The sequence below is a fragment of the Thunnus thynnus genome, chromosome 15 (assembly GCF_963924715.1).
Source record: "Thunnus thynnus chromosome 15, fThuThy2.1, whole genome shotgun sequence".
Taxonomy (NCBI): domain Eukaryota; kingdom Metazoa; phylum Chordata; class Actinopteri; order Scombriformes; family Scombridae; genus Thunnus; species Thunnus thynnus.
This window is the reverse complement of record NC_089531.1, coordinates 80,938-95,671: the sequence shown is the minus strand read 5'-3', so window position 1 is coordinate 95,671 and position 14,734 is coordinate 80,938. Positions and strand designations below refer to the sequence as shown.

Here is a 14,734-nt window from a genome sequence, read left to right as displayed (position 1 = left end):
AAAGTAGTTAAAATGATCTGCACATGGACCAGCTGACCACACACTGAACATAATAATGATGAAATAACATTTATAACTCTAACACTCACTCACATATTTCTGTATCACGAGTACTTTTACTTTTTGATACTTTGAGTGGATTTTGCTGATGATTCTTCTATAATGGATCTTTTCATGGTTTTCTGTGAACCTGCTGCGGTTCTGTAATAAGAGGATAAACCCATTGAGATGCATCTCGTCTAAGCTAACAAACATTTAGACAAAAAGCAAAAAAATAAATACAGAATAAGAATTATAATAGATTAAACAATCTAACGACACAAAACAGTCAACATAGTAACACCGACAAGGACATAAACAGCATCCTAAACCACACCGACTACTTCTGTTACATCTGTACAAAAAATTAACTATTGTCAATATCACCCAATCAATTATACTGATATAATCATATTAACAAATATACAACAGAATAATATTATTATGTCCTCCTGACAACAGTGAATCATCAGTAAACTTTGTACATATATACACATATATACGTATGTATATGTACCTATATATACATATATGTACAGTATGGTGATATTCAGGCTGGGTGAAATTTATTCAGAAAACATCTAAAACAAAATAAAACATTTCATTATTCATCAAAACAGGAAACAAAGGGAGATTCTTCTGTCGCCAGCCTCCTGGAACAAAGTCACCTGAGCAGGTGTGTTTCTGAACACCGCAGTGCATCCTGGGAATTTGCTTTGGTCTGCAGACCATAGCTGATCAATCAGAAGACCATTAAAGGGTTAAACCGAGTCTGGATCAGTTTGGTTCTTCAAGGTTCTCCAGTGTTCTGTGGAGGAACCAGTTGGAACCTAAACTGATGTAAATGATGTCATCAATATTACGGAACAATAATTGATAAACAGAAACATAGTGAGTCGGCTCTGACAGTTTAAACTTTATTAGCAGTACCTGTGTGTAGAGTGTATGTACATGTGTACATGTGAACATGTGAACATGTGAACATGTGAACACAGACATTAGACGTGTGAAGGCAGACAGACAGTTTACAGGAGAGAGAAGACACCTTTGAAAAGAGACACCACCAATCAGAAACAATCAGGAAGCTGAAGGTCGAGGTTTAGTTGCAGTTTAGCTTGTTGTTGTTGTTGTTGTCGTTGTTGTCATGGCGACTGTGTTCCACTGTGGAGGCTGTGGACTTTCTCTGAAACACAAAAACACAAACACAGAGGATTGATTTGTTTCTCTGAATCATAACTTCTTCTGCAGATCACGATTTACGATCAATACAGAAAGCAGAGACGTGGACACAGGAGACCAGAGGTCTGTACTGAAGCAGGTTTGGGGTTATTGAGGTAACTTCAGGTGTAACTCTGGCTTCATCACCATGGTAACTGATGCCGAACAGTTAACCACCCCGACCACTGACCAATCAGATCACTGGAAATAAAGAGTCATCATTCCTACAGGATCCCGACATGGACAAAAGTCCTGAGTTACAATAAAGTGACTTTTAAAAAAGATCAATATATATTTTTGTAGATCAGTAGAAACATTTTATTGTTCCATGTTTCTGGTTTTAAAACAGAGCTTCTAACAAACGGAGATCGTTTACGACACTAAACACTTAACGATGATTTCAGCTGCATTTTAATAGTTTACGTTGATTTTCTCCCAGAGTGAAGCTGACAGTGAGGATGATTTTGGCTCCATGATTATAAATCATCAGTCATTAAATACTTTTACACTCTTTGCTTCAGCAGCAGAAACAGTCTGACGTTACTTTAAGTTTGTTATGTGACATATTCAGATGGTTTCTAAACAGTGAAAATACTCCCTCTATACTTCAGTCATATAGAATAATTCCTACATTTATTTTATTTATTTATGATTTCTAGTGTTTGTTGTATGATTACAGGCTCGTTTACATTTCATTTGGTTGAATCTGCAGGTTCTTGTTTTCACTGTTTCATCTCATATCATATGAAGAACTTCATTCATGGTTCTGATGACGTCACTCGTTATTAACAACCCGCCTCTTTCACATGAACGCGCTCGTTATTAACGACCCGCCTCTTTCACATGAACGCGCTCGTTATTAACGACCCGCCTCTTTCACATGAACGCGCTCGTTATTAACAACCCGCCTCTTTCACATGAACGCGCTCGTTATTAACGACCCGCCTCTTTCACATGAACGCGCTCGTAGTTACTGAGCTGGTTGATAACAGCTTCATAGTTCTGGTTCTGGACGGTAAATGTTAGACTCAGTGAAGCCAGATAACCAGAAGATCCTGGATGTGTTGAACCTGCTTCGTAATGCAGACCTCTCTCCTCGCATGGCTTCTCCTGCATCCTTGGTGGGAGGGACTTAGGGTGCGTCTCAAGTCTCTTAATTTATGTCTCCTCGCTCCTCGCGTGAACCAGAAGTTGTTCCTGATGCGCCATTTTGACGAGCATCCCAAGTCTCTTATTCTGCTCCGAGGAGCGAGGAAACACGAGAGCAGCCTCACAGGAAGTCTTTTACCGGCCGACACGCCCCCTTATTGGATATCAGTTATTGATTGGACGCTGCAGCTGATCAGACTGATCTGATTCATCACTGCAGTTTCACACCGAAGTGGAGACAGATTACAGATTCAATTTAAGTTTATCACTCCCAACTTTTATGTTTTATTTGTTTTCTGTTAATTGTCGGTCTGATCAGCAAAAGAACCATAAACAACTTTCTTCATGTATTAGAAAGGTTTTTCTTTTCATGATGTTATTTCCTCCATTAAACTGTTTCTTGCTGACAGACAGACTCTTCCTGACTTTAATTTGATCCATAATAACAGTTAAACACATTTATATTTTACACATTTATCATCATTTACATTCAGTCACATGTGAGGCTGAAACTTCCTGAACGTCGGGTTTGATATGAGTTACATCATTTCCATTTTCCCTGAAACATTTAACCAAATACATATTTCCCAGTGTTCAGGAGACACTCTGATCATATTCTGGGTTATTGAATGATGAATTCACTATCAGGATTATCAAAAATATACAGATACAAATAATCAATAAATAGTATAAACGCATTCTGTGAGTAGTCTCTAAAAACAAATTTCAACAAGTTTCCTTGCGCAAGTGAAACATGGATGCAATTTCAGAGACTTGGGATGCATCTTTAGATGCATGCAGCGACGCCAGTGAGGGAAACGTGACATCCGTCTTTCCTGAACATTCGAGTGTTTTAGAATCCAAAGCACCGACAGGAAGTGAACTGACTTGTACACATCAAACACAAGTCCTGGTCCTGGTCTCTCCTTAATGACTTTACTGTTCTAGTCACAGACCGGTCACATTTCATTTTTATTATATTTATATTATTTATTATATATTATATTGATATTATAAAGTTATTTTACTGCTCTGCTGTGTGTGCACTCCTGTAACAAACTAACAATCATAAATCTTTGTGTTTTTAAATAAAGTTTACTTTGATGAAATATTTGAACAAACATTTGCAGGTCTGAATTTAAACCACATGATTGAAAACAAGTGTTTTTGTTTTTTCCAGGTGAGTCGGTGTGAAGATACCTGCAGCTGCTGAGCGTCCACACTTCAGAGGCCGAGCGTCTAATTCATGACTAGAAGAAGCAAACAGACGTAAAAAGACTCAGTTTGACCTCCGTTCATAATAAATCAAGTGTTTCACATCATTCATTCATTCATTTACAGGACAGAACAAGGTCAAAGGTCAAACAGACGTGGATGAAGACCTCCAGCACTGACTGAGAGCTGAACTGCTGTGATACTGCCTTTGAGGGAACATCCCATCATGAAGGCCGCCACAGAGGACTGACGTCTGTTACTGGCAGTTACTCAGTTATTGATTGGACTGATTGATAAATCACTGCAATGGAGACACTTAACAGACTCAACTCGAGTGTTTTACTACAAAAGGTTACATTTGATTTGTTGTCTGATTCAACTTCGCGTTAACAACAGGATGAGTTCATTCTGATCAACAGATGAACAACTTTAATTTCCATTAAATGATTATTAATTATGGATGATATTAATTTTCAGACAGAGGAGGAGAGCCTGTCTGTCAGCGAGAAACACATTTTAATCTTTCATCGTCATTTATTCGGTCACAGTCACCGTTAAATAACGGATTTAAGTCCAGACACAAACTCTATCACGAGACTGATCAGCTGATCAGCTGTTATCAGACGCTTCAGCATCTTTCAGTTACTAAATTTCTTTCTTATTTCCTGGTTTCCCCTCTCGGACAGACTAAAGCTGAAATTAGTCCATGAGGGTCCGCCAGTGACATAAATTTCGTCATCAGAGGATGTATGCGCCGGCTCTGTGCGGACAACAACACTATCATCCACGTCCGCTCAGCAGTATAAATAAAGACGCAGGTAAAGGAAATGTGAATGCTATTTAACCCTGTATCTCAAGTCAAAGTTGTGATGGATCTGCGCTGTGATTGGCTGTGAGGCAGTGTGATGTCACAGTGGGGAATGACCTTTACCCTCTGTGGTGGCAGGGATGGAGTCATCCGGCTGGTCCACTGGTGTTGCTGCAACAAGAAACAATAAAAAACCTTATTAATTAAATAAACTGAGGCCACGCCCACAGCGAGCCACCTGTTCCTGTAAACCAATCACAAGTCACGAGTCATGAGTTACTGCTCTGTCTGACTCATGAAGACTCTTCAACTAAACTGACCCCTGATTTAATCCTGAGCTTTCAGTTCTTCATGGTGTCCTCAGATCTTTCTTTGACCTCTAAACTGTTTATCTTTAAATTCTGCTGTGTTTGTTGGATTTTCAAGGAAACCTGGAGCTCCTCCTCCCATCATGCCCTGATTCCTCGCACCTGTTGGTTGGTCTTTAAAAGGCCTTTCAAACCCCACCCACTCTGTTTCTCTCCCACATTGCAGCCAGCATCAACAGCGTTAGTAGAAGCCGCCTTTTCCTGTTCTGTTGTTAATTGTTTCTTTACTTTGTAATAAAATCCTTGTGTTTGCAACTATAGTTGTGTTTGGCTCCTCTATGTTTTTTCCCTTGAGCTGGGCTCTTAACAATTTTTTGTCTTTGAATTCTTTATCTTTATTTTTCGGTCATAAACTTAAACTCCTTCACTAAATGATGAACTTTCTTTATGATTATTCCCTCTGTTACGGCCCCACGGTCTCTGCCAGAGGTCTGCACTACGAAGCAGGTTCAACATACTCAGGATCTTCTGGTTATCTGGCTTCACTGAGTCTAACATTTACCGTCCAGAACCAGAACTATGAAGCTCAGTAAGTCTGGTTTAACAGCTAGTGTCGTAAACGATCTCCGTTTGTTAGAAGCTCTGTTTTAAAACCAGAAACATGGAACAATAAAATGTTTCTACTGACCTACAAAAATATATATTGATCTTTTTTAAAAGTCATTTTATTGTAACTCAGGACTTTTGTCCATGTCGGGATCCTGTAGGAATGATAACTCTTTATTTCCAGTGATCTGATTGGTCAGTGGTCAGAGTGTTGATGCAGAGCAGGTTAACTGTTTAGCATCAGTTGCCACGGTGATGAACCCTGGTAAGAAGCGAACCAGCGTCGTAGGAATGAAAACCCAGAGTTACACCTGAAGTTACCTCAATAACCCCAAACCTGCTTCCTAGTACAGACCTCTGGACTTATGTGTGTTGTCGTTCAGTGTTGCTGGTTCCTGGTTGGTTGGAGCTGAAGGTCATCAAAGTATTAGAGGCAGCTGATCACTGTCTCCAGGTTGCATAAAACCTGCCCCTGGTTGTCTGGTGGCTTCCTCTTCCCTGGCACCATGTCGTGTTTTGTTGGGGTTTTTGATTTTCTGTATAGTTTATTTGGCATTATCTTAGTTAACCTGTCTATGTTTTCCCTGCCAGTTTCATTTGTTAGAAACAACATTTTGTTACATTCGTTAAATTAAATTAATGTTTGTTTAATAAAATTCCTTTCTTTCAGTTAATACCTCATGTGTGCTTCCTTTATTTGCTTTGGTCCCAGACCTGGACCATAACACTTCCTTCTTTGGTGTTTTCCATGAATTCTTTATTTTGACCTTGACCAATATTTTTCATTCTTTCATCATTAATACCATGATCTTTATCTTGACCTGCGATGTCTTCAAGCTCATTTTGGTGTCTACATGTGTCATCCTGACCTTTAATTTGTTAACTCTGACCTTTGACTTCATCTGTTTGACATCTTAATCTTTTCAAATTCTTGCATAAAATGTTAATGAATTCTAAAGTTTCTGTTGGGTCATATATCTTCTGAATACTTTAAGACTTTTTTAAAATTTTGGCCTCTGAAGTCTCCTTTTTATAAAAATAAAGAACTCATGAAGTTTTGTGAATGTTTTAAATGAGGTCTGAGTTTCCTGTATCCCTGTATATTCCTGTATGTCAGTCACAGTTTACCTTCAGTGGAGTCAAGAGTTTCTGAGCTCCACTCCACAGGTTCTTCAGTATCCGGTTTCACAGAGTCATCCTGGTTCAGCTCCTCCTCCTCCTCAGTGATCTCAGAGTCCAGCATGTCACTGCTGTCCTGACTGTCGGAGTTGCTTTCCTTACTGTCGGAGATGCCTTCCTGACTGTCGGAGATGCTGTCTTGACTGTCGGAGGTGCCTCCCTGACTGTCGGAGTTGCCTTCCTGACTGTTGGAGGTGCCTTCCTGACTGTCGGAGTTGCCTTCCTGACTGTCGGAGATGCTGTCTTGACTGTCGGAGTTGCTTTCCTTACTGTCGGAGATGCTGTCCTGACTGTCGGAGTTGCTTTCCTTACTGTCGGAGATGCTGTCCTGACTGTCGGAGATGCTGTCTTGACTGTCGGAGGTGCCTTCCTTACTGTCGTAGATGCTGTCCTGACTGTCGGAGTTGCTTTCCTTACTGTCGGAGATGCTGTCCTGACTGTCGGAGATGCTGTCCTGACTGTCGGAGGTGCCTTCCTTACTGTCGGAGATGCTGTCCTGACTGTCGGAGTTGCTTTCCTTACTGTCGGAGATGCCTTCCTGACTGTCTGAGTTGCTGTCTTGACTGTTGGAGGTGCCTTCCTGACTGTCGGAGGTGCCTTCCTGACTGTCAGAGGTGCGGTCCGGACTGTCGGAGATGCTGTCCTGACTGTCCACATCACTGCTATCACTGTCAGTCTCACTCGTGTCGCTGTCTTCTGCACCATCCTTCTCTTGGTCTGCGACCATGCTGTCGTCATTCTCCTTGCTGCTGTCTGCGGTCACCTCTGACTCTCCCTCAGCTGGCTCCACCTCCTCTGACATCTCATCGTCTCCCTCCTCCTTTGCACTCTCCCCCCCAATTGCCTCCTCACTGTCTGCCTCCTCCCCCTCCTCCAGAGTCATGCTGTCATCATCAACCCGGCTGTCGTCCTCGTTTGCTATGGTTACATCAGAGTCAGAGTCAGCCTCAGCCTCAGAGTCACCGCCAGTGTTTGAGTCCTCCTTGTCGTCATTGACCCGGCTGTCATCCTCGTCTGCTGTGGTTACATCAGAGTCAGCCTCAGCCTCAGAGTCACCGCCAGTGTTTGAGTCCTCCTTGTCGTCATCGACCTGGCTGTCATCTTTGTCTGCTGTGGTTACATCAGAGTCGGAGTCAGTCTCAGCCTCAGAGTCACCACCAGTGTTCGAGTCCCTGTTGTCGTCAGTGATGGCGCTGTCAACAGTCTCTGTACTGGCAGCAGCGTCCTCAGCATCTGATGATTAAACATATTGGACTGTTATTAGTTATTTGATTTCATGTCTTCAGTGAACCAGTCATTGATGACTGATAATGCTGGTAATGTTGATGTCTACATCAATTAAAAAACCTAGTTTGTAAGACAGAAGCACATCAGCACACAGAACCAAACAGAAAGAGTCGATGTGCAGCGTCAGCATTTCATCAACTCGTCAGAAAAAACTCGTTGTGATGTAGAACACAGAAACAATCAGGGTCTGAAAATACTGCTTCATAACACCTGTATTAATATTCTACATGTCAGATTTAAATTGAATCTAACTGGTCTCTTTGAGAAGTCAAAAAAGCACCCCTGCTGTTGTCTCAGCTGACTCTGGAGGAGCTGAAACAGCTGAAAAATGGATGGATGTGTTTCTTTGTATGTTTTTAGAGTATTTAACATCTGATGCTGTTGGCTTTACCATTTCTGAGGAAAGAAAATAAACTAAAGACAAGAAGAAGGAAGAAGGAAACCTGATTACCTTCAGTCTGTTCATCAGAGGCAAAACTTGTGTCTGTGGACACAAACAAACATTTTGTATACATGGATGTTTTAAGATTTATTCCATTAATTAGATTAGGGCAGATTCATTAATCAGTTAAAGCTATAATATGTAACTATTCTGCATTAAAATGTCTAAAAACAACTAGACCTATGTTATATATTTTGTTGAGTTGTGTATTTACATTATCCCAAATGTTTCCAACAATTTTCAAACTCAGAGAAGTCAGTAATTTTAATGAAGGTAACGGTCTGTTTCATTTGGTCGCCTGTAAATGGCGTCAAACCTCCCTCTACCAAAGAGTATACGCACAAGATGCATGCATCAGTGTTGAGGTTGTCTGCTACAATGGCCTCTACCAAAGAGTATACACCTACAAGATAATACGTCAGCATTGTAGTTGCTTGTCACAGTGGTGTCTACCAAAGAGTATATGCATACAAGATAATACCTTGGTGGCATTGTTGTTGTCCATCCCAGACGTCCTCTTTCCACCGAACAGCGTCGGAGAAACACCAATTTTTTAAGTGAAACCACTTCATTTAGTGTTTTTACTGGTTTGAATCCTCATGTACAATTGTTTTGGAGAGGAGGAGACCTCTGCAGATAATTCGGCTTGTGGTAACAATCTGCTGAATGTCTGTATCTTAAGTTATCAGAGAAACAAGCTGAGCAAACGTTAACAGCAGCTTGCAGCCCCTACCAGATGTCCTGTGTCCACTGAACAGCGTCAGAGAAATACTGATTTTTTATGTGAGACTACTTTATCCAGTGTTTTTACCTGTTTAATCACTGGATCTGTTTGTTCTGGAGAGGAGAAGACCTCTGCTGATAATTCAGCTCCCAGTAAAAACATCCTGAACGATGAACTCTGAAGTAATCCAATCCCGTAGAAGCTTGTTGTTTAACACACACATCTCCACACCACCCTATCTCACCTGGACAAGAAAGGGAGCTATGTGAGATTATTGTTCATTGACTACAGTTTAGCATTTTTCACCATAGTTCCCTCCAGGCTCGTCACAAAGCTCAGGGTCCAGGGATTAAACACCTCACTGTGCATGTGGATTGTTGACTTCCTGACAGGCAGACCCCAGGTAGTGACGGTAGGTGGACGCACCTCTTCTACCCTCATCCTCCTGTACATACATGACTGTGTAGCCACTTTTGACTCCAACACCATCATCAAGTTTGCTGACAACACAGCAGTGGTGGACCTGGTCACAAATAACAAAAAATGGCCTATCTGAAGGAAGTAGAGGACCTGACCCACTGGTGTCAGGACAACATCCTACTCCTGAATGTTAGCAAGACTAAGGAGCTGATAGTGGATTTTGGGAAGAAGCAAGAAAGGAACTACACCGCCTCTAATATAAATGGGTCCTCAGTGGGGAAGGTGGACAGCTTCAAGTACCTTGGTGTCCACATCACCAAGGGCCTGACCGGTGGGCTGCATACAGACTCAGTGGTGAGAAAGGAAAGGCAGAGACTGTTTCACCTCAGATGCTTGAGGAAATTCTGGTTATCCTCCCAACTGAGGAACTTCTACTCCTACACATCGAGAGTGTCCTGATGGGGAACATCACTGTTTGGTATGGAAACAGCACAGAAATGGGACTGCAAGGCCCTGCAGGAGTAGTTCGTTCAGCTGAAATTAAAAGAGGTGGTCCTCTGCCTTGCTTAAAGGACATTTACACAAGGCGCTGCAAGAACAAGGATCCCAACCATCCAGATAACGGCCTTTTCTGCCTGCTGTGGTACACCAGGCCATCACTGAGAGGCTCAGGATGAGCTTCTACCCTCAGGCCACTAGGATCCTAAATGAGGTCCCTGCCAAAGACTGCCCCCCCCCTCCAATCATACACATATACATATATTATTGCTATTTTTTAAATGATTACTGATCATTACAGACTTAATCTATTTTAATTACACAATTAGAGGGAACTGATGACATTGCATTCACTGTTATTCTGCCTGACTGATTGTATGTGACAAATAAACTTGATTGATTGATTGATTGATTGATTGATTGACATACATAATGTCATATACTGTATATCACATCACATACATTGAATCACAAACAGACAAGTGAACAGACTGACAAGTGAACAGGCAGACAGGTTATCTTCAGTGCTCTCAGGACTTGTGGAGATAAACCCGTTTAATGATGTGATATTGTTAAATTGATTTGGTAGTCACATCCCATACATGATGTCAGATGTATTAGTAGAGGTATTGACTATATACTGCACTATTTACATTAAAATACAAACAACAATAACAAATAAAACATACACATTGGAGAAAGGGGATATCCCCTTATCCCCTGAAGAAACCAGACTGTTATATATGTGCATGTTCATATGTACAAGCATATACTTAGATAACCATACACAGCACTAAACAGGGTCAGGGTGAAAAAGTTACTTACAACTTATCACAAATAACAGAAACACACATGTAAAATAATATTCAGTACAAATGCTTAATGTACAAATACAGATACTAAAGACTGAAATATATGAAACTTTTATTCTCACCATCAGTTTTGTTTGTTTTCTGTGAAGCTGAATCCTTTAAATCGCTGTCATCTGAAGCTGCTAACAAAGAAAAAACAATATAAGAAATACATATATATTTAATATACAATATAAGAAATGCATAGTGTGTGTACAGTGTGTACACACTATGTGTAGTGTGTATACAGTGTGTAGTGTGTATACAGTGTGTGTAGTGTGTATACACTATGTGTTGTGTGTATATAGTGTGTATACAGTGTGTATACACTAAGTGTTGTGTGTATACAGTGTGTATACAGTGTGTGTAGTGTGTATACAGTGTGTGTAGTGTGTATACGGTGTGTATACACTATGTTTTGTGTGTATGCAGTGTGTGTATACAGTGTGTATACGGTGTGTATACACTATGTTTTGTGTGTATGCAGTGTGTGTATACAGTGTGTATACACTATGTGTTGTGTGTATACAGTGTGTAGTGTGTATACAGTGTGTACACACTATGTGTTGTGTGTATGCAGTGTGTGTATACAGAGTGTGTATGTTATGTGTAGTGTGTGTACAGGTTGAATACAGTGTGTGTAGTGTGTATACAGTGTGTAGTGTGTATACAGTGTGTGTAGTGTGTATACAGTATGTAGTGTATATACAGTGTGTGTAGTGTGTATACAGTGTGTGTAGTGTGTATACAGTGTGTGTAGTGTGTATACAGGTTGAATACAGTGTGTGTAGTGTGTATACAGTGTGTGTAGTGTGTATACAGTGTGTGTAGTGTGTATACAGGTTGAATACAGTGTGTGTAGTGTGTATACAGTGTGTGCAGTGTGTATACAGAGTGTGTATGTTATGTGTAGTGTGTGTACAGGTTGAATACAGTGTGTGTAGTGTGTATACAGTGTGTAGTGTGTATACAGTGTGTAGCGTGTATACAGTATGTAGTGTATATACAGTGTGTGTAGTGTGTATACAGTGTGTGTAGTGTGTATACAGGTTGAATACAGTGTGTGTAGTGTGTATACAGTGTGTGTAGTGTGTATACAGTGTGTGTAGTGTGTATACAGAGTGTGTAGTGTGTATACAGTGTGTGTAGTGTGTATACAGGTTGAATACAGTGTGTGTAGTGTGTATACAGTGTGTGCAGTGTGTATACAGAGTGTGTATGTTATGTGTAGTGTGTGTACAGGTTGAATACAGTGTGTGTAGTGTGTATACAGTGTGTGTAGTGTGTATGCAGTGTGTAGTGTGTATACAGTGTGTGTAGTGTGTATACAGTGTGTGTAGTGTGTATACAGTATGTAGTGTATATACAGTGTGTGTAGTGTGTATACAGTGTGTGTAGTGTGTATACAGGTTGAATACAGTGTGTGTAGTGTGTATACAATGTGCGTAGTGTGTATACAGTGTGTGTAGTGTGTATACAGTGTGCGTAGTGTGGATACAGTGTGCGTAGTGTGGATACAGTGTGTGTAGTGTGTATACAGTGTGTGTAGTGTGTATACAGTGTATGTGGTGTGTATACAGGTTGAATACAGTGTGTGTAGTTTGTACCCATTATATACACAGTGTTTGTAGTTACCTGGTGGTGATGTCACAGGTTCACCTGTTGGTTCTTCTACAAAATGAACAAAAACCAAAATCAACAATGATACAACTGAGCCTTGTGTGTGTGTGTGTGTGTGTGGGAGTGAGTGTGTGCGTGTGTGTGTGTACCTATCAAACAGGAGAATGTCAAGCCAACAGGGGACATTTTGCCGCACCCTTGATGGATTTAAATCACGCTAAAGTCACGTCTAAAGCCCTCTGGTAAATTTATTTTAATTTTGTGCAGCAGGGGACTGGCAGGTATGTGAGTGTTAAAGCTCAGACTGATCAGTGCCCCTGCAAGCTGAAGAAGTGATTTTAACTCACTCAGGTGGTTTATTCACACTCCATTGTGTGAATCGTTTGAAGCCTCAGGGAGGCTTTGAGACTGTAGAGAAGCTATTTAACAGGTTACTTACTGAAGAAACCAGACTGTATTTAAAAGGCTACTTACTGAAGAAACCAGACTGTATTTAAAAGGCTACTTACTGAAGAAACCAGACTGTATTTAAAAGGCTACTTACTGAAGAAACCAGACTGTATTTAAAAGGTTACTTACTGAAAAAAGCAGACTGTATTTAACAGGCTACTTACTGAAGAAACCAGTCTGTATTTAAAAGGCTACTTACTGAAGAAACCAGACTGTATTTAAAAGGCTACTTACTGAAGAAACCAGTCTGTATTTAACAGGCTACTTACTGAAGAAACCAGACTGTATTTAAAAGGCTACTTACTGAAGAAACCAGTCTGTATTTAAAAGGTTACTTACTGAAAAAAGCAGACTGTATTTAACAGGCTACTTACTGAAGAAACCAGTCTGTATTTAAAAGGCTACTTACTGAAGAAACCAGACTGTATTTAAAAGGCTACTTACTGAAGAAACCAGTCTGTATTTAACAGGCTACTTACTGGAGAAACCAGTCTGTATTTAAAAGGTTACTTACTGAAGAAACCAGTCTGTATTTAAAAGGCTACTTACTGAAGAAACCAGACTGTATTTAACAGGGTACTTACTGAAGAAACCAGACTATATTTAAAAGGCTACTTACTGAGGAAACCAGACTGTATTTAAAAGGTTACTTACTGAAGAAACCAGTCTGTATTTAAAAGGCTACTTACTGAAGAAACCAGTCTGTATTTAAAAGGCTACTTACTGAAGGAACCAGTCTGTATTTAACAGGCTACTTACTGAAGAAACCAGACTGTATTTAAAATGCTACTTTTGAAGGAACCAGTCTGTATTTAAAAGGCTACTTACTGAAGAAACCAGTCTGTATTTAACAGGTTACTTACTGAAGGAACCAGACTGTATTTAAAAGGTTACTTACTGAAGAAACCAGTCTGTATTTAAAAGGTTACTTACTGAAGAAACCAGTCTGTATTTAAAAGGCTACTTACTGAAGAAACCAGTCTGTATTTAACAGGTTACTTACTGAAGGAACCAGTCTGTATTTAACAGGTTACTTACTGAAGGAACCAGACTGTATTTAACAGGTTACTTACTGAAGAAACCAGTCTGTATTTAAAAGGTTACTTACTGAAGAAACCAGACTGTATTTAACAGGGTACTTACTGAAGAAACCAGTCTGTATTTAAAAGGTTACTTATTGAAGGAACCAATCTGTATTTAAAAGGCTACTTACTGAAGAAACCAGTCTGTATTTAAAAGGCTACTTACTGAAGGAACCAGTCTGTATTTAAAAGGTTACTTACTGAAGAAACCAGTCTGTATTTAAAAGGCTACTTACTGAAGAAACCAGTCTGTATTTAACAGGTTACTTACTGAAGAAACCAGTCTGTATTTAAAATGCTACTTACTGAAGAAACCAGTCTGTATTTAACAGGTTACTTACTGAAGGAGCCAGTCTGTATTTAAAAGGTTACTTACTGAAGAAACCAGACTGTATTTAACAGGGTACTTACTGAATAAACCAGTCTGTATTTAAAAGGTTACTTACTGAAGGAACCAGTCTGTATTTAAAAGGCTACTTACTGAAGAAACCAGTCTGTATTTAAAAGGTTACTTACTGAAGAAACCAGTCTGTATTTAACATGCAATTTGTGTGTTGATGCACATTACAGAAAAAAGCTCCATACTTTTACTGTGTGTAATGACATGAGTCCCCTGTTCTCTAGAACATAATGACACAGGTTACCTCAAAGATAGCATACAGCCGCAGTCACACTCCACCAGAGATCTAAACTGATAATCTTATAACACAATTCACACCCCACAATGAAATGAAAAACAAGGTCACTGGTGTAATATAGTTTAGAAATATTTTAAACAATATTTTTATATCACATAAACCCAGATACATGCAATATATAGTTTTTTTTCCTGATGCTG

The 14,734-nt window shown here is 40.0% G+C and overlaps 1 protein-coding gene across 9 annotated transcripts in view; it reads right to left on the bottom strand.

Annotated features, from left to right (window-relative positions):
• Window positions 1-942: 942 nt before the first annotated feature.
• Window positions 943-14,734, bottom strand: part of stm (starmaker) — a 29,127-nt gene continuing 15,335 nt past the window's right edge. Inside the window, exons 5-11 of one of the 9 annotated variants that reach the window (XM_067611918.1) lie at window positions 12,380-12,415; window positions 10,828-10,887; window positions 8,261-8,293; window positions 6,472-7,755; window positions 4,547-4,600; window positions 3,607-3,656; window positions 943-1,222 (exon numbers count right to left, since the gene is read on the bottom strand). In XM_067611918.1, the coding sequence (XP_067468019.1) occupies window positions 3,646-3,656; window positions 4,547-4,600; window positions 6,472-7,755; window positions 8,261-8,293; window positions 10,828-10,887; window positions 12,380-12,415 (1,478 nt within the window). In that variant the 3' untranslated portion in view covers window positions 943-1,222; window positions 3,607-3,645. The remainder of the gene's footprint in view (window positions 1,223-3,606; window positions 3,657-4,546; window positions 4,601-6,471; window positions 7,756-8,260; window positions 8,294-10,827; window positions 10,888-12,379; window positions 12,416-14,734) is intronic. The other 8 variants (XM_067611921.1, XM_067611919.1, XM_067611920.1 and 5 more) reach the window with 8 other exon arrangements.